Below are 24,065 nucleotides of genomic sequence, written 5' to 3'. Positions count from 1 at the left end.
ACAAATATTCACACATTTTTGTAGGATCCTAAGAATTTCTGACCAACCAGAGCACTCAGTGGAATCCATAAATGGACAGATATTAAGTCCACTTCTTTTGCTATAGAAAAAAAAGCAATTTTTGCTACCACTGAAGAAAACTTCAGTAACATAATATGAGTTTTTTCCCACTTGCCACACAGAATTTGATATAAAGCCTATATTTACACTGTGTGCAAATAAAATGGCCAAAAGACGTCTGTCATCACTGGAGCTTGGAAGGCATCAGTGCAGCATAAAGCCGTACCACTGCAATGAGACAAAATGAACACCCCACAGAAGAGACACGCATTTACAGCACGTTCCTAAGTCAGACGAGGCATAAATATAATGACACCTGCTTCCCAGGAACTGATAGCCCATGTTCACTTCGAGTAAGACCAGGCTGGAGGACCCCAGCATGAGCCCAAAAGCTTTATGGCCCAACCAGATTCGGACTTGATGACTATTAAAAAAAATTAAGTATCCAAAAGAGCTTTGTCTTCTCTTTTCCAGCTCTTTTTCGCTCAGGTAAAACTCTTCCTCCACTGAAAGTAATGAGAAAGCTTCCACAGGCAGCACTGCTTCAGAACCAAATGTGTGCATTTACTTGTTCATTTGGCCTCCTGCTTGCCGAACCCCAGAGCAGAAAACACTGAGGAGCAATGCACTCCACTGGTCCAGGGGAAGGAAGCGAGCACTAAACCCCCTCCCCGATGCTACAGACAAAATAATCTGCATTGCCAGGAAATGCCAAGAGCATACTAGGTCTTTTCTTTTCAGCAGCAGTTTTTCCAAGTGACAAGAAACTGAACGAGAGACAGCCGCTGAACAGCCGGTACTTCATTAGTCGGGAGTCTTAAAAGGCATGAAGGCACCTTGACTGTTGAAGGCATACACGTACATAAGCATCCACCAGTCACAACATGGCCAAGTTTGGGGGATCTGCAGGAGTCCAGAGCTGGTCAGACTGATAAAACCCCCTTCTCCCCATCCAGGCTAGGTCGTCTACAAAGATCAAGACGCGCTTACAAGGCAAAACACTGGAATCTGTAATGCTGTTGCCATAAAGGGGACAGATGAGACTACACTTTCCTGCCTCGCCCTTGTGGCGCTTCCCATCAGCAGAATGTGAATTATGAAATGCAGCCGTGTTAGGCTGCTGTTAGTGGTTTCCTTGGTGCCTTGGCCCAGGGCACTAAAGGAGCGGGCGGATGGGGAAAGCACGCTGTTTGTGCAACAGTGCTTGTCACTGGACCGTCAGCGTCCAGGCCAAGTGACTATTGCACAATTTTAAAGGTTTGCTGAGTCCATGCGTGAGAAGTCAGATGGATTTAATCAAATTTCAAGCGTATCACAATATTTGTTTAGTAACTTAGGGGGCTAGCAGGGGAGCTGGCACTGACAATGGGAAGCGGTTCCATATGTCACGCTACTCAGAGCTTATGAAAAGCCCAATGCCAATAACTTAGGCATAGGAAGGGTTCTGCTGTTTTGGATTAATTTCAAGTGACAGGAATTGGCAAACTTCTTCCTTCCCCCTGTTGCCCTGGTATTTTCCTAAAACCTCAAAGCAGATACTGGGAAAAATTAAAAAAGAAAGAAGAAAGAAATCTGATCACAGGAATAGAATATTTTAGATTTCTGTATGAGGCTTTCAAAGAAGCCCACTATAGACGGACAAGAATGTATTACTGAAAAAGGGATTATGTTTTGAGAAGCACCGAAGTCACTTAAGGGTTCCTGAAAATGTAACCATCGATGCCCAAATTCCTTAGACAACTAAGTGGAAGGAATCTGAAGAGACACTCCTGAAGTCATAGGCAAAAGCTGTATTTCTTTATTTCCTTTTCACAGCTCTGTTAAAGAGAGGAAATTTTGTCAAATCTCTTCTTGTCAAAATCTCTTCCATTTCTTCCCCTCCCTACCAAATCAGGGAAAAAAAAAAAAAAGCCAGGTTCCTTATTAAAATATATACTTCGGTAACCTCTGTTCCTATTTTCCATTTTCACAAACGTACAGTTCATTTCTAAAGATACAGCCACACGATCCCAGTGAGCACATGCGTATCCCTGGCTTGAAACAACTCTAAAATAAAATGCTGTAGCTTAAGCAGCCTTCCTTTAAACGCACAGATTTTACTTTGCAATTGGGAAACGTTAACAGTCCACATAGCTTGGCTGATGTCAAGTGACATCAGGTCACATACCTTGCTTGCTTTATATTATGTAACTGTGTGCCCTCGGGTCACAGTCAAATCACACAAACAACATTTAGCACATCTAAGTATTTGCATACTGAGAATTAATATGTGTAGGGCCAGAATGGTCAAGTGTGATCTCTTGAATAACCCAGACCAGAGAATTCCGTCCACTGATCCCCGAGTTGATCTCAGTAACTTACACACGAAACTGCAAGTTCTTTGAGGAAGGGACTGGTTTGTTGTTAGAGGAGTGCACATTAAATAGCAGCTCTGCTGTGGTTATTGCTCAATAAAACACAAACACTGGTAGTGGAAATAATGTTTGTTAACATCGTTTTCCCATATTCAATCTCTACTTAATGCTCTGGTTTGGATCTTAAAATTTACTTAGTATCATACCACATTCGCTAAAAAATAAAAACAAAACACAAAATAACAAGGAAACAAAAAAACATTGAACAAGCAATCCAAACATTCATGGACTACTGACAGTTTTACTACTGCAGATGGTCAGCTAGGTGTGGGAAGGACTAATCTAAACCAGACACATCTACAAAAAAAGTAAAATAAAAATATTTATGCAATTTCTTTCTTGTCATTGCAAAAAATAAAGAAAAAGCGCTCTTGCTAGCAAAACAACATAGAGCAGGTTCTAAGACGCTACGTAGCAGCTGAGACAATGATGTGATCTAAGGTGGAGAAGGGTGAAGAAAATCTAGTCTTACCAGTAAAGAATATAGGGGATTTACTTCGAATTTCCTCCAATTTTTGAACGAACAAGGCATTCATTTCCCTCTGTAGGGTGCCCACTTGCCTTCGAGAAGTTTCAGACCAGCGCTTGGGGAATTCTGGGCTTCCAAGGCTTTCTAGACTGCTGGAGTTGGAGGATATAGAGCCATTGCTGGCTGGAACCAAGTTGACAGTGCTTCCGTACTTGCCACCTGACTGGCACTGCCACCGCTGCCGGGAATGAGCCTTTATTCCGTGGCATTTAGATTCAACATTTTTCTTCCCTGGGGTCACAAAAGACTGGGTGCTCCTTGTTAGGTCATCGGCATTTCCAGGGCTGCTGCAAGACTGCAAATCTGACTGCGGTCTGGGCTGGCCTTTAACACCCCAGTCTTTTAGCTCTAACCTCTCTTCTCCAGTTATACTGCTATACTGCTCATGGTGAAACGTATCTTTAGCAAGAGGCCTGGTAGGATGGTCGCTCCACTTGCTTTCTAGATCTGGGCTTTCTTTGGAACCAATCATGCATTTCATGCAATTGGTGGCCACTCCAATCCTACCAGAGCTGTTGATGGCGCAGCGTGCAAAGACGCTTTGCTTCTCGCTCTGGTGCTCCTGAAGCCGGACCCTGTTAGACCTCTGTATAGGTTCACTGAAAGCAGCACCCCCTCGAGCACAACCGTGGCTTTTGGCTTTACGAGAACTATAGGCCTTACCTTTCAACCCTTTGCCATGTACCTCCCCACTGGCACCATCTCTGGGAGCTGGTGACAGAGGAGCATTTTCTGCCTCTTGCTCAAAGCGAGGCTGTGAGGCAGCTTCTGCTTCACGGTCTTCACTGGCCCCTTCAGAGCTGTTGTCTTTTGTGTCAAAAGCAATTTCGGGAAAGCCCTTCTTCTTCTTCTGGCTTTTGGTGGGGGCACTTGCTGTCCGTCTCAAGATGTGGCTGCTAAAGGAGTGTTTGCGGTGGAGCTGACCAGCAGCATGACTGTCCAGAGAGGCCTGCTTTGGATTTCTGAGAAACAGGCCCTTTAGGCCTAGAGCTTGTTTGACCTGGAAATTCAAGAAAAAGAAAAACTTACTAGGAAGTGCAAGTCTCCTCCTTTGGGCACAGGAGCTCAAGTTCGATGATCAAATCACATAGACTCATGCACTACACACACGCATGCACATGGAGTCCTCTGCCATATGCCTACCATCAGCATGAGAACGTAGCCAAAAATAGGACAAGAATTAAAAATGGAGGAGATCAGTAGCAACAGTTTTGCAAAAATTTCACACCTTTTTTGTTGAACCGTGTTTACATAAAATTTTCCAACCAGCCTTATCTCTGTACTTGCCATAATTTTCTTACTAGCTTATAGCTACTTACAACAAAAACACAATCACAAAATATTGAAGAGAAAAAGTGAAAAAGGAAATACTTCCATGTATAAGGGCCTAGTTCTCAAAGCTGAAGAGTTTCTCAGTGCATGTGGAAAGCAACAAAACTCAGGTATTTGTAATGCCACACAACTCAGACTCTAAGATTAAAGTTGAAGGGTTTCCTTTCAAGCAATACAGCTTTCTGGTTTTGTTGTTTTTTTTGTTTTTAAACACAAAGCTCTGTGAGGTGTGGGCCATTTTCCCAACACAATGTGCATGTTTAAAACAGTTCTGTCCCAACAGATTCATCATGTGGATACACAGCAGAACATGGAGGAGGCACAGGAAATCAAGTCACCACAGTAATCCAGGAAAACAGAACAGTTTTGAAAAATTGAGCATGTTTTTCAATTTTAAAAAATGCAATTTTGTAGACTTTAAAATGTTAGGATAGGGCCAATTAGAATTGCAAAAGAATTAAATTAATTGGAAACACAGAGCTGAATTACCCAACTTGTGCAGGACACAATACTTGGGCAGAACTGCACATTAAATCCTGCCAAATCCAACTTTTCCTGTCTCTTATACTGGAGATACCAACTAGCACTCATACTTTAGACAAGGACTTTGTAGCATGCAATCAAGGTCCGAGCAGGAACAAAAAGAATGCTCTGAATAAATGACAGGAGGAAGCACAAAAATAAAACTAAAAAAGGAAAGAAAAAAAAACCACAGTACACACACACACACAAAACAGGCTGTAGAATGGCAGCAATTAAAAAGATATTTTAAAATCATTTCAATTTTAATTTTCATGCAACATTGGGCAGTTACAGAATTTAAATGATAGTGACCTTTTAGGCTAAAGAATATTCTTGACTTAATACAGATAATAACAAATTGGATGTTCAAATGGAGCTTTACATTCTTTAGAAGCTGTCAGGAAATACACAGTGGACATTAAAGTATCATATTTTGGCTTTCAGCATAAACGAGATTGGCACTGCACTTGCATCGAGCACTACCACGAGCAGCAGTTACGTGTGACAACTATGTGTGTGGCACAGGATCTTGAAAGAGTTCTCTTTTTTCTCCTGTGTGATTACATTTGATCATTTCCTACCACACAACACATCCAAAGACACTCATGTATGTTTTCATCGCTGAAGAAACACATTATAAACAAAGGAAGTTAGTCGGGTTGGTAAGAGAATACTTCCCACACTTTGGCTCTTATTTAAGCATTGAATATATATAACCACTAACTGTTAAGGATCTCCCACCTTCATCCGGCTGATTTACATTTCAGTGAAACTGAAAGAGTCTCAGCATTCCTGTAAACATTCCAGGTGTACTTGCCAACTTTTAAAGCTGATGTATGATAAAAGGTAGATGGGGTTTGCTCTGTGCACAGAGCCCCATACATAAAAATCAGTTAAAGAGAAAGCATTTCCCTTCTAATCTTCTCCTCCTTTGTTCCCTTCATTTCCCAGTTAGATCAGACTCTTTAGTATCAGTAGTTCTCTTCCTCAAGCGTAAACAATGAACAAAAATACAGCACACAAGCATTGTAAGAAACCCATGATAAATGTGATCAGCATCAGTGCTTGTTGGCACCTGCTGTCCGTTCAACTCCGTTACCCCGAGATGTCCCACGTGAGGCCACTTTTCTGCAGTGCTAAACAACAGGTCGGAAATACCTCATTTAAATTACAATGGTCTATCATTCACCCCCAAAATATTCGAGTACATGCTCACATATTTCAAGTTTTGCTTTGTAGGACCTCATGAATAGAATCAGCTGCACCGTACAGTAAGCTGCACTAGCTTAAAAGCTGCTTTTATTCATAAGTGTCCTGTGCAATCCAGCATGTGGAATCATGATTTATTCGCCTGAGATGAACCCGAGTGAAAGCATTCAGAATATTATTTCAGGCTGGAAGTTTAGTAGTTTCTGATTGAAGTTTAGCTACCACATGCCAAGATCCAGTGTGAGAAAGAGATGGCTAAAAGGAGACATAAAATGGACTTTACAAATATATACAGGGTAAGATAAAGAAGTTAGGGAGTGCTTTTTTTTCCCATTTGTGGAGGAAACAGTGCCAATAATACATGGCAGAGAAAATGTAACTGAAATATTAATACGTGCCCTGTGAGAGCCAGGCTATTGAGCAGTCTGCTTGGACCATGGTGGATTCAGCTTCCACTAGAAAGCTTCAAAATGAGATTCAGCATTTGTTTAGGAGCGAAGCAAAAAAATCTTCTGCTCCAATTGCTGCAAGTTGGCAAGTACACATATTTATTGCTATAAAAATCACACAATATAAATGTTTGCAAAATCCAGAACAAAAATTGTCATACACACATACAAACAATATCCCCAAAAACAAAAGAAAGAAAAGCACTGATGAAATGGGTGACACACAGTGCAGGACCTCAGGTATCGTTCTAGTTCCTTTGGTGCATCTTTGTTAAGTTAGCCACTATTGCTTGAATCAATGGACTGATTCAAGAATGCAAAGACAAATTTGGTTAACTTACAAAAAAAAAAAAAGGAAAAAAGAGAGCCATTTTGACGGAGATCCAGAATATGTGCTTTCAGCCTCTACTCCAGCTTTCACTGGCCTATTTAATTCTTCAGGAGACTTACAAAGCAGCATGAGGCTTTCCCACAATTTAGCAAACAATTCACTGTTGAATGTTCTTTTCCACGTGAAAGAATTACAGCATATAAGAGAAAAGACAGTAAGTAGAGACTTGAAGAAGAGAGAAAGAGAGGATCTAGAAGGACTTTTATCCTGGATCTACTTCATAAATGGAGGGCTCTCTGGTTGATCAATGACCCAATAGAACTGACCAAGCCAAATGTCACAATCCACGTTACATGAGTTGAAGAGCTTCAAAATGCTACTAAGGGAACACTGATGCTAACAGAGTTAGAGGCATGCAGGTGTGTGGTGGTGGTCACTACACCTCCCTGTGGCAGGAGGGGTACCTTCAAGGCGTCTAAAAATGTTCTGCTTCTAAAAGTAGACTTTTTTTGACATAGAGAAGCCCACTGAAATCACAAACAGACAGAGTAAAGGCAAATAAGACACAAAACAGCAGTGAGGGAGAATCTCAAAGATATGCACATCTAGAAAAACACAAGAAATTCCACAATACATGAATAGACTACAGAAGAGACACAGACAAAGAGAAGTGTCTCCAAGAAAACAGTGCAATCTAGAAAAAAAAACAGTTAAACACTAGTTAAGGTGAAGGAAATCTAAGTCTGTGCTTTTGTGATGTTAAGCTACTGAGGGTGGAATATCTACATCTAGAAAAAAAAGCCCCCAAAGGTTAATGCTTGCAGTAGAATGTCTGCGTTAATAAAGGATGGGTAAAATCAGACTGATAACTGTGGTGATTTTTCTGCCAATAATTAGAAGAGGGGAAACAGTTCTTATTTTAGCAAAACTCTGTTGCCTGAAATTCACAGCAGAACTCGATCCGGAGACCAAAGCAGAAAGGGTCATGTAGTGCTTCTTCAATATTTTCTTCATATTTTCACATGACTGTGAACATGATCTCTTTCACAAAGCACTGCAGTCAAGAGCAGTGACTTGGAAGCTGATGCAGTTATCAGTCACTACGGCAGGCAGACCCAGCTTGTCTTTGCCCCATTTGACAGTGGATACTAAACTCCCGGCTTCGATTGCTAATGAAGAATACTCAAATATCTGCTATCCTTACAATATCAGTACAGAGGGCATCACCTGAAAGCAGTGCACAACTGGAGCATAAAGACTGCATACAGCACTGGGAGGTAGAAGAGAATCTGTATGTTCTCCGTCATTTTGACTAAGAAGAAGAATTCACAAAAGGATGAGTAGGGTTGGTAAGGGCAGTCAGCCTCTCTGCTGGAGCCACACAGCAAACAGATGCCTGTTTTCATTAAAGGACAGAGGTGAAGGACACCGCCACTAATCAGATCAGATCAATTCCTACTGGCCTTGTGCGCAAGGATGAGCTACCTGACCTTCTCGTAACAAGCCTGGAGAGTTTGGTAGAGCTGTTCAAGAAAGAGCAGTAGGCCTGAACTCAGGAACTCCAAAGAAGTTCATAATAAAATTTAAAGCTGTTTGAATCTGTGCAAATGCACACATCCAGCAAGCGTCTGCAAGGTTACTGACAAATCACATCCCTACCCACTGTCAATAAAGGGCATGACTTACACACGATATACTTCCCTTGAGACCAAAAATAACGTCAGGAAAGATCTTAGCATTGAAATACTCAGATTGCCATCACTCTTTCCTGAAGATTTGGACTGGCCTTTTAACCATGACCTCCATGTTAGCCTTTTATTTCTGACAGACCCTACAGTCAGAAATTAAAATTTTTTTCTGTCTTACTCAGACCAGCACTGTCTCTCTTTTACCCAAAGCTTTTAAAGCCTCTTGCTCCTTAGAGCTACCTTCAAACAGATACATAATACCATCACACAGAGTTTCAGGCAGTACTCCCATCCCTATCCTGATGAAGCTATATCTGCCCTAAGGCTTTTGTGTTAGACATCAGACAAAAAAAGCAGGAACAGAGCTTAATATCTCATTCCTTTTACAGACATTAACTGAAATATCTGAAGTGACCTTCTTTCCAGAAAAAGCCCTTCTTTCTATAAAAAGAAAATGTTTTCCTTGTAGTTATTTTAGTTTCACCCCATTAAAACCTAGCAGTTTAAAGAGCTATTCTCCTTTTTAAGAATTACTTTAATTCCTCTTACATGAGCCACACCACAAGAAAAAGAACTGAGAGCTCCTGGCCTATTCAATGGTGCCTTCTGCTGTCAGGATACTGAAATTTCAACTTGCTGAAAGAGGGCTCAGTCTTACATTGTGAGTGGATATAAACTGGTTTTGAGGTTCTCAAGGCACTACAACATACTTAGCTACCTGAATCTCATTGGAATGAATCCCATGGAAGTAACTAACTCCAGTGCACCAAGAGGAAATAAGCCATGTCACTGCCATCTGGCGAAGGAAAAGTTAGGGCTTTATTTTAAGCTTGGTAGTTATTCACACAAATTTAGGCACAGCACCCATCAAGTTGTATTTTTCCTGCACATGAAGCAAACACACTATTACTAACACATAAGCAGGGAAGAATAAGCCCAGCAATGATTATGAGGATCATCTTTCCTCTGCACTTGAAGTGTTATTATGGAAAAACACCCTAAGCAAATAATGTCTAACAATTTAGTTAAATTTAAAATGCAAGAACATCAGGCAGACAGAGCCTTCAAAGAATAAGCTTTCCAGACAGAAAGCACACGTGGTTCAGGGCTATAACCTTTTGTTCAGCAAGGTGCACTGACTGTACTGGACATAACCACACTTAATCATATCAATGTGCATACACTGCAATGAAATAATGTGCCCCCTGTGGCTCCCTCTAAAATGTGCTGCAAGAATCTCTTTTTATAATGTAACCTTTGTCTGTTTCAGACAGATCTCAGGCTACCATGACAATCACAAAGATGAAGTTAAAATAAATAAGTTAGCTTGGACCCTCACCCACTAGGCTTCCCTAGTGTGATACAAAATCTTGTCAGTTCATTTACGTATGCAGACCAAATTGCATTGCGCTGACAGCACTCACCTTACCACAGATGTCATTAATAGCCACATGAACAAAGATGGATGCCTCTTCTATACCTTCTAGGTATACGTGACGGTAACCTGAAACAGAGTGAGCAAAGCTGACAAGGAGAAACAGATGATAGAAAAAGCATCTAAAGACTTTCCTTTTGTAAACTGCAAACAAAAATCCTAGCCAACTGATTTGGTAATTCCCCATTTCTGTCTTACCTGGCATCATACTGCTGAAAGCTATTGTTCTTTGTCCAATAAAATCACGTCCAATTGGATCGTGATCCCACACGAGGAACCTAATCAGTGCAATCTCTGGCATGTGCAGTGTGAACACCAACGTTTCTTCCCACATTGGGTTAAAACCTAGGAATGAAAAAATTAGCTTTTACGTATTTTGTTCACAAGATAGAGGAAGAAAGAAGACTGCCTATATAAGGAATGCCTAAACTGCAATGACATTCTAGTTTTCCTAATAGTTTAATCATTGTTCTTTGAAAATCCAGTACCCCTACTCACTTCAGTAGGAGGTGCAACAGCACAAGAAGTTGTGTTTGAACAAGATGAATTTCTTTTGACTTTGACAACCGCTAGCTTGTAATAGCCTTTTCTCATACACAATGAGAAGTCAGACAAATGGCTCTTGTTACACCAAGACCTTCACACCATCATACCAACTCATTTGAACAATTCAAGACCCAAGACTGATCAACAGCAAGAATGATTAAAAATCAATTTCTCATTTTCTTCTATAATAGGTACCAAATTTCATCTGTTTGTCTCCTGACGAACAGCTTGCCTGAAAGAGGATGTTTCAGCCATAAAAAAAAAAACAACAACAAACACACACGTGATCTTACCATTATCATCAACTACTCTAGTTTGTTCTTTGAAGCAATCAACAGGCAGACCTATAACTTCTACTTCAACAAATGGATCTATGATCTGGAAAACAGAAAATAAATATTGAAAAGATAAGAAGAAATTCCCCTGCTGTTCAGGATAAAATGGCAGTTTAAAAGATTATTCTTCATCTTCTGAAATCTGAGTGTAAACTGAATTAGGACAAATTCCATATTGTTGCATATGTGATATTAACAAAAATAAGAAATAAATTATCAAAACCAAGCAGGTTCACCAAACCTTTAGTATGACTCTACCACATTTATTTTTTATGGTATTTTACCTAAAACAGTTCTGTGGAGAAAGAATATTTAGAAGCTGATTGCAACATCCACATAAAAACCAAGCATGTAAGGAACTCATTTGAGAGGTTTGATTCTAAGAGGCAAAAGGCTAAAAGGAAATTTTAATTTGACAAAATTGCCTCATCCTATCATTTGTTAATGACTAATAAAGTCATGTGAATGATATTGCAACACCGATAAACAACACAAGAAATCAACAGAAATGTTAAAAAAGCTGCCAAGGAGTTGCAAATTTGACTCATTTCAGCCTGGTATTTCCTTAAGTGGAGTTGCCAGGGTCATTATAAAACAAAAACAAAAAAAAAGGTCATCACAAAACAAAATAAATAATAACAATTAAAAAAAATCATACACCAGAAAGCCAAAGGACGGACAGAAAGAAAATGTGTAATACTGTGCTAAATGAAGGACTGGGAGCAGATTCATGCAAGCAGAGGGGTTTGGAGGGTATTTAAAGTACTGTTGTGAGTAGAATGATGAGCTTATTGGCCCGTTTTTGCTTGTCCTGGAGGAACTGTATTGACAATTGGAGGAAAAAAATTCAAACTATTGCTGTGATGCCTAGTAGACATGAAAACCACCTAAAGATCTAGGATAATAAGTGCTTATTTATTAAGGTTTAATGTCTCCCAACAGATAACTGCAGGAAGTTAAATCCTCACACTTAGCTCTGCTAATTTGGAAATAAGCCTTCACCAATGTAAGAACAGTCACCAATAGCTCAATACCTCTCCTCTGTCTCCCAACATGGAATCCTTTGGTTTTGGGAGCTGTTGACCACTGATAATTCGTAGAATCAGCTGTTTCTTCAACTGACCAGGCAATGGGTCTTCTGAATTTGGATTAAAGACACCTGAAAGAACGAGAAGCCATAGAATGTGAAAGAGCAGCAATTCTGGGGATAGCTTTAGTTGCAGATACCTTCTGGCTTATTTGCTTCTAGCATCAGAAATGTATTTTTCAACAAACTATAATAAGGATCCACATAAACTCTTCTCAGGCAATAAGTAATCCACTTATTCTACTGATTTTTCTTACCTTGACACATGCAGTTTGGTTTGAGGACATAGCCACAGTTCCCATTGGCACTAAATTTGGCCCGGTTTAGTTGCAGCATTCTCCCCTCTGACTGGTAGTTTAATGCCACTGTTAAAAAAAGAAAAAGTGATATTACTAACAAAGTACATTGACAACATTTCTGTTTGTAGAAACAAGTTAAAGGCAGAAGACCTAAATATATTTTGACATTTGACTTCTTGGATGCAAAGACTCAAATATTTTTCTGAAAAAGATTTCTCTTATATAGCATACATTACAGCTTCAGGGAGAGAAGCTCCTTGAAAGAGTCTGAACTCTGAAGTCTTTTTGCATTTGAAAAGGATGTTCATTTATCAGACAATTGCCTGTATGTAAGACATTTTTGAGGTAATCTATCTAGGTAACAATATAGAAAATAGCAAGAAGGACTCAAATGTCAGTACAGTTGGATGAGCAGAGAACTCATAAGTATTTTAGGGTTAATTCTGCAGCTCCCATTAAAAAGTTCCTTCCAAAATAAAGCAAAAAATAAATAAGCTTTCTTTCTGCTCACCAAGTTGGCAGCCAGCATTCCAGAATGGCTGGGGATTGTAGTTGCTAGAGTCTACACGGTAAGAAGATGGGTAGATGCGGGATAACTGGTGCTGGTTGAAACGTAGATACTGTGCAGGCTTTTGCTGCAGTATCTGGTGGGCTTTTGTTTCACTGAAAGACGAAACCTGCCAGCTAGAAGAGACTACAAAGAAGACAGGAGGTGATTAGAGGTCATCTTGTTATTTATTTATTATCTAAATAAAGCAGTCAAACCAAGACAGCACTAATTACTTATAATGATCTATGATAATTTGAATAATTCCGACTCAGAAGGTACTATCTTTTTCTTATACTACAGAAGAATAATTGTGCTAATTGGAGAAGTTATAGCTGGGAAAATGAAGCTGAATGTAATGAATGACCTGAATCTTTATTAAGAAGTTTAAAAAAACCACTCTCTAAGATGTTTTGAATTTGCTCAAAGAAAGTATGATTTCTGGCAAGCAATTCTCTTTTTCTGACACTTTTAGCTAAATCTTGATTCCTGTCAAAATCAGATGCAGAAAACTTAGAAAGAGGACTGAAATATCCCAGAAATTTAATCTGGACATTTCACCAGGTTTGAAGTAAAATCCAAACTCTGGAGACACCTCTATTGATTCGAAATGCTCTTCAGACCTTTCCTCCCAAGAAAATAACTAAGTCCTCTGATATTTCCCAGGATGTAAATAGTGTGGAGCAACCTTTATAAAAAGCTACTGAAGACTACATGTGTTACTACTACCTGTAATAGCTTTACCTCCTTTATGGAAGCTGTCACACAATTCTAGACTCATTTTGTGGATTCTGAATAGCAAGTGGAGAACCACTTTGAAATAGTATAGCTTTATTGTGCGCAGCTCTTCTGTTAAACTCTTCTTAGGGCAGGGGAGAAACAAACAGATAAACACAGCTTTTAATACGGATAGGTATGTTAACATAAACCTTTCAACTTCTTTACAAAGCAATTACTTATAGGATACTTTTAGTTCAACTTACTTTCAGTTTCAACGTCATGGATGCCAACAGACTTTGTATATTTCACCAGGTCTGAGAGTGCCCGAGACAGCTTCATTGTTTTCTTCTGTCGGTTTATCCTAGGACGATAAAGCAAATCAATTTTCTGTGAATTAAGAGATAAACTTTCCTTTTCATATTTAAAAATAAATAAGGGTAAAGACAAATAAGAAGTTTTTCTTACACCAAGGAAGTATTTAACAGTTTCGTACCACAGAGCTTCATTGTCAAAGCACAGAAGTTATGGAAACAACCACATTAAAGTATACAGAACAAGTCTCTGATCCTCCTTACTTGCTTCAGGTTATATCACTAACAACTAATCTCCCAAAGTATCCTAGAGAACTGCTTGATCTGATTTCTTTTTTTTTTATAGCCTGAATCTTATGCAGCCATTCCACAAAGGACCTTTGATGTCAGGATTTTTGAAAAGGCTGTTTCAAAAGCAAACTCAAAAACATCACATGAACCTTGATGCATGTGGCAAATTAGAAACCAAAAATCTGCTGCGGAGCTGATGCACTATGCAAATCAACCTTAATGAATTCACTGGGCTACCAATCAAACGGTCTGTATGTCAGCTGGATGAGATGGTAAGAGCTCAAAAGACACATTAGGTCCACAGTACTTTGCTAATTAGGCCAAATGGCACCAAGAGATCATTGTGATAATGTTGTGGCAGACACTGGATCTACCCTTATATCAGATTCCTGTCACACAACTACAGACAGCCTTCAACAAATTGGCTTCTAGAGCTGAAGCATGTCTATTTAGTGGGCACATTTATGTAGGCATCTTCTTTTTAGAGACAAAACCACTTGTAACAAACCTGGTGCAATGTACAGAGCCTCTGGCTACATTTCCTTGAGAATCCATGTCATCTTCACCCTCCTCCAGACTGGTTGCCTTTTTCAATTTGCTTCCTTTTTTCTGTGCCAGAATGAAATAAAACCATTGTATTCAATGGATATCAATATTCAAGAGAGACTCACCCTTTTCTACAAATGATGTGGAACAATTGACAAGAAAAATAAACTCAAGACACTTAAAACAGTCTGTAATAAAAATTGAGGAGAAAATTTTCTGTGCTCGTTCTGAGGAACTGTTTTGAATAAGGCAATCAAAGAAACTACTAACAAGTTCTATGGTGTTAAAAAAAGCAACACGAGTTACATATATGTGGACGGCTTTGTGGTAGCACACAGCAGCTGTTATGACACTAACCACTTCCATATTGGTGGTACAAATGAATGTGTCAGTAAATATGCATCAGCAAACTTGCCTTTCAAGAGGCAGTGGGCACAAACTCAAACATGTGAGGTTACATCTGAACATCAGGAAACACTTTTTTATTGTGAAAGTGACTGAACACTGGGACAGGCTGCTCAGAGAGGCTGTGGGGTCCTCTTCCTTGGACACATTCAAAAGGTGCCTGGATGTGGTCCCAGGCAGCCTGCTCTAAGCAGCCCTGTTTGAGCCTGGGGGGCAGACAAGATGACCTCGAGAGGTCTCTTCCAACCTCAGCCACATTGTGATTCTGCAAAACCTTTAGCATTTTGAAGGTACTATTGATTTTGAGTATCCATTTATCTGCAGTATTGCAGAATGATATGCATGCACATGAGGATGGCTCAGCCCAACATCTAAGTTTTTTTATTAAGGAAGTGCAGATCCTCACATAAAAAGTGCAAACCAGTTTTAATGTTTTTCAGATTAGATCTTGGATGCTTTATTCTTTGATGTAAATTGAAACTACCTGTTATGCACAATTACAACCAGTTATCCACCCTGTTTATTCTGTGAGTCTGAAGGCAAGCCTCTGCCAGGCAATCCAGCTATGATATTCCTCTCCACCACTGTGAGCAAATAAAGAATCTATCCAAGAATGCAATCTTTAGTGTAGACCTAATCTTCTAAAGTGGCTCACCTTGTGTTTAGAAAAGCTGCCCATCAACGTTCGACTATGCCTTTTATTGGTACTGAAATCTTCTCCGGATTCCGCATCATCCTCAAGTTTATTCTGAAGTAACCAAACAGAAAGAATAATGCAGTAGACCAAATAGGGTGCTACAGACATTGTATTTAAACATAATCGAAAATAGTTTGTGAAGCAACCCACCCTAAAGCATCAACAGAACTTCACCAGACCAGCGCAGTTTTTTTTAAACACAAGCTGAGCACAAGACCTTTTATCCCAGCAATAACTGACATCACTTTTGTCCACAGAAACATTCAGAACAGACAGAAATCCCCAAAATACCCAATACCACGCACCAGGAAAGTTTATTTTCATCCACGCAAGGTTTGAGTGCCAAGACACGTACATTCACTGACAGCAGACTGTTTTGTAGCTTAATATTTAAAAAGTCTAGTTTAACAGGACTTAATTCTGCCATGAGATGTGACCTCGATTACATGGTTTTATGTGGATACTCCATGGTAGGAAAGAAACAAAATTCTTGCAAACCCTAAAAATTTATATAATTCATTGGTGCCTCTAGTCTTTAATAGGACCTTACAGTTTCATTGTTTTCCAGTCTAATAGAACACAGATTGTTCTGGCTAACACACAGAAGTCTCAGCATTGTAGCAGATCTTACAGGAATACTGTCTGATATACCACATAAATCATGAAGCTTAAAAGTACATACAAAACTCAATAGAAACAGAAAGTTTTGGAAAGCTGAGTTTTAGCTCTCTAGTTTTAATCCCCAGTTAGTACACCTGCTTATTGGCAGGACTCCAATGTTTTTCATTTGTATGCAGCAACCTTCCTAAGCTTTTTGTGGCTTATCACAAATTCTAAACTGACAATGCCTCAAGTTCATGAAGTGTGCTCTGTGGGCTGAGTACATTTTTATAAATAACTGTTAGTATAAAAATACAAATATAAATGCATAGAACATAGAGAACTGAGGAAAAAAAGCCCAACTTTCATATTCACTTTTTTATATAATGGGAAACAAACTCTTTCTGTTGAAAAGTCATTTCTTGCGTACATTTCATGCTCTAATTGCTGAGTGAAAAAAAAAGCTTTGCATATCTGACAGTGATGCTCACCCGGCATCACCATTAATTGAATTAATTCAGCTATGAAATCTGAAGTCTATAATATATAATTTATTCAGTAAGCTAATACAATTTCATTTAGAGTCTCAAAACAGATTGATAAACCCAACCTTAGACAGCCTTTGAAAGAACAAACGTTGTTATGAAATAATAGTACTAAGTGGCTACAGAGACAAGCAAAACAACAGTCAGGCCTAAGGGGTGAGTGAAGCACAATAAGACATGTTCACCTTCTTACTATCTGATTTCTGACCAGCCTTTCCTGATGATGGCAGAGTGGTAACTGTAAAGTTGTTTGGATCTTCACAGTCACGAATTTTGGATTCTTTTATCAGTGAGTCGAGCTTTTTCTTTGCTATATTCTCCACTCTTTTTCTATTAGTAGATGCCTACAAACAAAACAGAATTATTAAACAAGGTATTGACAAAAAAAAAAGTCTTAATAACCAGGACTAATGAAAACTAAATTTTTATTTGAAAGAAAAAAAGAGGGAAGAGAAAAACATAGCCAAAGGATTTGCCGTAATTGACTACTAGTAACTGCTTCGGAGCACGCTAAACAATCTCATCATTTACATAATGTGAAGCAGTTACCTGCAGCTCAATATCAGACTTCATGCAAGACATGCAAGCATGTGAAGCCCTGAAGTAGACGTTAGATCTGAAGTGCAAACAGAGTGTCTGAGGTCATGAGAGAGTAAAACTAATTAATGCAAAGATTAGACCACATCCACATTCCAGAGAACTCACGCAAGGTTTGTTCTCCCTGGGACAGGAAAACTGAACATACATTTACATTCAAACGATCACTGAACTTACATCTCCATTCATTAGTTTGCAGTCATCATCTATCTCATCAGCACTGTCTTCATCAGAAACTTCACCTTCCTCTGCATCATCACTAATGTTGGCTGGAAGTTTCTTCCCCTAGAGGATGAAATGATTACACAGGCAGGTTAACACGCAGCTCATGCTATGACATATTAAAACAAAACAAAAACTCATTACCAATGTGAAATAAAAATTAATTCCTACAGAAGTGAAAATCGTAATATTCCAAGCAAACACTAAAATTCTCTGGACTCATCCATGTTCATTGAAGGTCAAGGAGGTGAAGGCTTATCATGACCTGATTTAAATTTGTGTATAAGTGATAACCAGGCAGAGATTGTAATCATCACAAAAAAGGAGGGATGGAATAAACTGAACATGTTTTTACCTTAACCAGTATCTTCCCTTTAAGACTTGCTGGTGAAGGGAGTCTGGTAGAATCATCGTTGTGCACAGAAGACAGATCCAGTTTGTCTCCCAGAATTTCTGTAAGATACTGAGCCATCTTCTTCTGCTGAATTACACTGCAATGGTTCTCAATTGACAAGATAACAGGGTACCTGGCAGAGATATAAGCAAGTATTATCAACCACAAATGTAGCTTTTATAGCATTAAGAGGATAAGGGTTATTACTGTCAGATCTATTCCCATAAGGGGAATCAGCACCAATGAAATCCACAGGGGTTATATTTATCAGTGTGGGCAGAGAACTGATACCCCACTACTCACTCCAAACCACACATTTTTGACAGTCACAGGATAATTAAATTTCTGCTATCAGATTTGATGCATTTTTTTCTAGAACACACTTCTCACTTTCCTACACTACCCAGTCCTGACCTCCACTTCTTGTCAGAGAGATTCTAGGAAGAGAAGGATATATTTTAGAATGAGAACAAGAACTACTATACAATGTACTTTAAGTATGAATTATGAGGGATTCATTAATTAAAAACTAATTATTAATAAAGAGAGATCTATCCTGACATCTGGCCTTGATTAGCTCCTCATCAGGAAAAACAAAATTTTGAGCCAGACAATGAATTCACAGCCAACCAACTGCTATGCCTCCAGCCTTATCCTGGCTAAGTGTGACCATGGCATCACTGGAATACACATCCAGAGATACATGGCTAAATTGTCATCTATTTGCTAGAAAAATTGAGTCAAAACTTTGCACAGAATGCCCCTTCTCAGCCAGTTTTGTCTTGTTATTTCTTTCTAAAAGCCTTTTCCCCACAGAAAACTCAGAATTCTAATGCCTGTCTGTCATATGCAGGAACAGGTTAGATTTTCAATCATTTGCTTTACAAGGATGCCTGAGATTACTCCAGCTTAGAGCTTGATTGCAAAAGTTGGCAGACTGTATACATACTCATTCTTGATAAAGGCATATTTGTTGATAGTTTCAATCACATCTTTGAAGAGAATTTTGGAAGTCAAAGTGTATCCATGATGGACAATTGGTTCCCCGTCTGGCCCATCCCAGCAGTCAACTGTAGAATAGAAACAATGACACCCGTCAAACAAATAGTATCTGTGGAAGACCACGGGACTTAAGTCTTCTGCAGAGGTCACAAGTCTTCCTTTACAGAAGAGAAACAAAAGTATGGAGAGTAGTGATGATTCCTTTTTGATCTTTACCTTCTACACAACGACAGCCAGACTGTAGCACCCACGCATACATGTCCACCCTAGACTGGGACATCAGCTGATCTCCCATGAGGTAGGTATTATGTGAAGAGGTAATGAAATAGTGACTCAAAGGATAACTCATGTCCTGATTCACTTGGTAGTGTTCTGGGTTGAATATGTCCCCTGATGGACTCCGCATGTAATTGGTGAAACCTGTAAATAAACAATACCATAAATAATACAATTTGTCCTTTTTGTTGCTGTAGCCTTCCTAAAACCAGCCTAAAAATGCATCCTGACATTTTACCAACACATTCACAAACATGGCAAGTAAAATAAGTAAATAAAACCACAGTATTCTAACTGTCACAAAGACCAACTGTGATTATTGCTTTCAAAAACATTCCAGGTGTTTTGTACAATTCTCCACTCTGACTTTCCTAAAAACCATGTCTGTATTTAATCTACCCTTCATCTGTATCCCTTCTTCACCTAAACCTTTAGGTTTACGATTCAAAGGATTATGGTGGGACATTAGGTGGGATAGTGAATAAAAGCCCCCTGACATCTGTGGTCGTATCCTGGCATCGCTCCTCAGTGAAATGAGTTGAAAGATGTACGCTATTGCGCTGCCTAGAGACAGTTTCCAGTGGCCGAACACAGTTTGAAGGAAGGGATCAGACTGCTCCTCTTATTAAAGTCTAAGGGATTTCCAAAAATACCTGCAGGAATCATAAAACTCAATTCTATTGTATTTTCCAAACACACAAATAAAGACACACACAGCTTCAGCCGACCTGTAATGACTGCTGCTTCATCAGATACATCCCTCTAAAATCTTCCAATTTCAACTCAGCGAACGATATTTAAAAAAAAAACACAAAACAACAAAAAACAAACTACTACTCTGTACAACATAATAAAATTCTATGACTTCCTATTATCCAAACAAATGTGATATTCTCATAAGAATTTAAACACTGTTGTCCCTCTCCTTCAACAGCTACACCAGCCAGCTTACCATCAATCCCCAGAGCTCCCTCCTTCTTGTTCTCTGGGCATGGTTCAAACTTGCTGATGATTTCCAAGCAGTGTTCTTTAGTCACATTTGTCATCTGTATAAGTAGCAAAAATGAGTGTTAACTAGTAATCACAGCTTCTCTTAGCTCTTTTCTCTGTATATGGTTTATCAACTGGCCAGATTATCCATAGTGGCACTAAAGATTTCCAGTTAGGAGGGGAGATTCTCACTCCTGCCAGTCAGTGTCAGGTCAGATAAGAACTAAACTGCTTTGTGAAAAGTTTTTGTCCTATTGGCAGCTGCCTGATCACATCCAATAAGGACAGAGGTCTACTTTCTAGGTCAAATCTGATTAGCATTGTTAGCCACACGGAGCACCCAAACTGAACACGCTGTCACAAACCAATGGGATTTCTTCTTTTGTAGAATTAATGATTGATTTGCCTTATCAAAATTTTCATTACCAAAATAGTTTTACTTTAAAAGAAAAAAAGAAAACAGCTCATATCTTTATGCAGTGGGCAGAAAAATCAGTTTTAACTAGCAGGGTGAAAGGAAATCAGGACATACTGCTCTCAGAAAGCTGGAGGAAATCTCCTAAGTTCAAGGTCTCTTTGCATGCTCAGTTGAAAAAAAGAAAAGTGTACAATGGGAAATGTATGTTTGTAAGTGTTAGCATTTACAAAAAAAGGCCATTTATGATAAGCTGTATTTTTATCTGTACTTTAAAGTTGAATTATAAAAACATTGGAAGATAAACAGTATTATTTAATATTCCTGCTATTTACTGTTGATTCGTCATCAAATTATTATCCCTGCTATTACTTAATGTTCCTGTCCTGAGCGATGAAGCAAATCCATTCCATCGGATGCTTTACACGACACATGAAAATACAGCCCTGGTCACCAGAGCCAAGTGGCCACGTTGATGGTTTTGGCAACATGAAATTTTTGCTTGGGGGGGGAAATTAAACCACAACGTGTTTGCTACAAGATCAATGCCTTTTCTGGGAGTAATTTAAAACCTAACAAACAAAAGTGAAAGATGAGGAAAGAACAAAACAAAATAAAACCCAACCAACACTTTATCTGTCCATACATTATAGGCTTGCTGGGTTCAGAAGAAAAAGCTCTGAAGCAACAGAAGGTCTTTTATCTGGTACAGCTTCAAACATACAGAATGAACACTTGTTTTCCCTGCATGTACTGTATAAGAAAGGGCAGAACTAGACAAGGGAGAGAAACCCTAGAGGCATGTGCTATCCATGTCAGTGATTAGCTGAGCTGATTTGTGTCCTCTGGCTAGCGCTCATTTTCCTCTCGCCATGCGGAGGATCGACTGACCAATGAAACAGAAACACACTCCTCTATCTAAAATGATAACTGCCAGGGAGACGTGGCTTTATCAGTCATTCATTTCTCAGAATACAGATACCACACGCTTTGCCACTTTCTGGCCCCCCAAGTTACCATGTTTGAGAAAAAAAAAACAAACTTGTTCTGACCAAGGGCTATTTGGGATAGGAGTAAGTGTGTCAGACTTCCAGGCAGCTTGGTTTACAAAGATTCCCACTCCTATCAAGATCAGTGCAATGAGGAGAGTCTTTAAGACTCACTCCAGCCATGCAATGTTAAAGCACTAAGAGATAGCCTAATATGCAGTACTACATATCCTCAAAACACTTCCCCAGACATGAATAATCCTCTCAGCAGCTCCAGGGAACATAGTCTCCTACTTTGCAAACTGAGAAAGGGTGACAACGTAGTTCAGTGTCTCATCACGGACTGTGCCCTAAGACAAAAGCAGAGCCAGAAGCAACATCTTTGCACTAGGACGTTTAACATTGGAGAAAGATATTGATGTGACTGTCCTAAAAGAATACAAGAGAAATAAAGAAACTGCAGACATTGTAGTTCTGGGCACAATCAAAGAGCCTACAAGGAGAACGAAGTAGTGAGGGCACGAAGATTCAAGAAACAGTCTTCCCAGCCTACAAGGTGAGAACCAAGAGGCATCTAACTGGCTATTTTTAACATTCACACTCTCCAGACTGAAGCTGCTAAAATAAAAGCAGCTGCTCACTGCTCGCATACGTGACTGAAGTTCCCAGCCTTTTAGAAAGGCAAGGCACGCCCAGGGGCAGACAGGCAGGCATGCGGACTGCAGTGCTTTTCCTGGGCCAGGCCTACCTTCTGCTCATTCTCCAGAAAGCGCCTCAGATCGTCCGCATCCAAGTAGTCCTTGTGGTTGCTGTAGGTGAGCATTAGCAAGTACAAATCGCGTCGTGTTGACATCATCTTGTAGAAGGTGCAGAACTCATCAAAGCCCAGCATGCCTTGGTTGTCATCTGTGTCAGCCTCCTGCATCACACAGCAACACGGCAGTGAGATCCCCGACTGCCCAGCTGCAGCCTGAGCAAACTTCAAATAAACAAACCCCTGCACGAGGGTAAGCAACACTGAAATTAAATGCAGGTTGTTGCTGCCTGGCATGGCTACTCACTGCAGGGTCTGATAGGACGGACTGATTTACAGACTGATGTTTGTCATACAAACGCTTTCCCCTTTGAACTTTTTAAATGTATGCAGTAGTGCATGAGCCAAGAAACCACTTTTAAGGTCTTTCTTGTTCCACAGGGCACCCAGAAGGGTTTCTTCTGTCTGTGGCAATGAAATAAGACAGGGTAGGGTACCCTGGAACACAGAAGGGAGCATGCATATGGCTGGCAGATTTACCCATTCATATTTTCTTAGGATCATCAGAACGCATTCATTCTAAAATGAATTTTATTTCCAGGATTTGGGAGGATCTCTGTTAAATCCATGGCTGTAAACTAACAATCTCCAAAATTTCCTAAAAGCATGAAAAAATGAATGGGAAATTCTGCCAGGGGACAAGTATGAAAACGAAAGATGCAACTTTCCCAAACAGGATATCCAATACTCGCATATTTTCTGAAAACGCTTCGCCAGCATTCCCGTGTGCTCTCAGTAAATGAGCTGTCAGCATTTTGCTTTCCTCAGCCTCACTGGAGACAAGTTAAAACACATTTCAGGCCAGAAAATTAAAAGTAGATTAAGGCACCTTCTTACTGACCAAATCTTCATATTTTTCACTGAATTTCCTTCATGTACTGCCGTGCAAGGGCAGGCAGATCAGCTGAGGAAAAGGCTGACGCTAAGCTCTCACAACCATGGACAACAACGCTGAGCAGCCCTCACAGTGCAGTTCTGCCCTGGTTTGCTAACAGCATTTCACAGTTATTTGCCCAAACACAAAGTATTACTGCAGCCCTGCAATTTATTCTAATGGACCCAGAGAGATTTTTAAAACCTTATGCAGCCTCCTCGTTCCCAAAGCACGCCCCACACCTGCCCCCCTCTTTCACCTCGACGGACCTCACTATTTTGTCCCCTCTCCAGCCTCCCAGTTCAGCAGTTTCAGAGCCTCTATCAGCTACAAGGCTGAAGCTGCCATTGCTACGGAGGATGTGGCTGGAAGAATGAGGAATCGTGGAGCTCCTTTAGAAAAGAGCCCCAGGTGAAAATATGAAAGCGCTCGTGAGCAAGAATTAGCTAATAAAATCCACTTTTCCCATTGTAATTATGGCAAGACTTTTTAACCACTTACTTTTATTTTTAACTAGAAAATCAATATTCAAGGTAACTTTTTTAAGGGCCTACGTATAATGTACCCTTTTTTATCTTAAAATACTTGGAGTAG

General features: G+C 39.7%; 1 protein-coding gene across 2 annotated transcripts in view; it reads right to left on the bottom strand.

Annotated features, from left to right (window-relative positions):
* PLCH2 (phospholipase C eta 2) overlaps nt 1-24,065 on the bottom strand; it is an 89,748-nt gene that overhangs the window by 8,529 nt on the left and 57,154 nt on the right. The window contains exons 8-24 of one of the 2 annotated variants that reach the window (XM_066982216.1): nt 22,532-22,702; nt 20,342-20,435; nt 19,330-19,533; nt 19,061-19,181; nt 18,073-18,244; nt 17,673-17,780; nt 17,084-17,242; nt 15,712-15,804; nt 14,614-14,714; nt 13,767-13,864; nt 12,748-12,930; nt 12,195-12,302; nt 11,885-12,009; nt 10,809-10,893; nt 10,168-10,314; nt 9,959-10,038; nt 3,667-4,003 (exon numbers count right to left, since the gene is read on the bottom strand). In XM_066982216.1, coding sequence (XP_066838317.1) covers nt 3,667-4,003; nt 9,959-10,038; nt 10,168-10,314; nt 10,809-10,893; nt 11,885-12,009; nt 12,195-12,302; nt 12,748-12,930; nt 13,767-13,864; nt 14,614-14,714; nt 15,712-15,804; nt 17,084-17,242; nt 17,673-17,780; nt 18,073-18,244; nt 19,061-19,181; nt 19,330-19,533; nt 20,342-20,435; nt 22,532-22,702 — 2,386 coding nt within the window. Of the gene's footprint in view, nt 1-2,946; nt 4,004-9,958; nt 10,039-10,167; nt 10,315-10,808; nt 10,894-11,884; nt 12,010-12,194; nt 12,303-12,747; nt 12,931-13,766; nt 13,865-14,613; nt 14,715-15,711; nt 15,805-17,083; nt 17,243-17,672; nt 17,781-18,072; nt 18,245-19,060; nt 19,182-19,329; nt 19,534-20,341; nt 20,436-22,531; nt 22,703-24,065 lie in introns of both variants that reach the window. The other variant, XM_066982217.1, reaches the window with a different exon arrangement.

This window comes from Anser cygnoides, chromosome 23 (genome assembly GCF_040182565.1).
Source record: "Anser cygnoides isolate HZ-2024a breed goose chromosome 23, Taihu_goose_T2T_genome, whole genome shotgun sequence".
Classification (NCBI taxonomy): Eukaryota; Metazoa; Chordata; class Aves; order Anseriformes; family Anatidae; genus Anser; species Anser cygnoides.
Note: the sequence above shows the minus strand (reverse complement) of the source record. Positions and strands in the feature narration are given on the sequence as shown.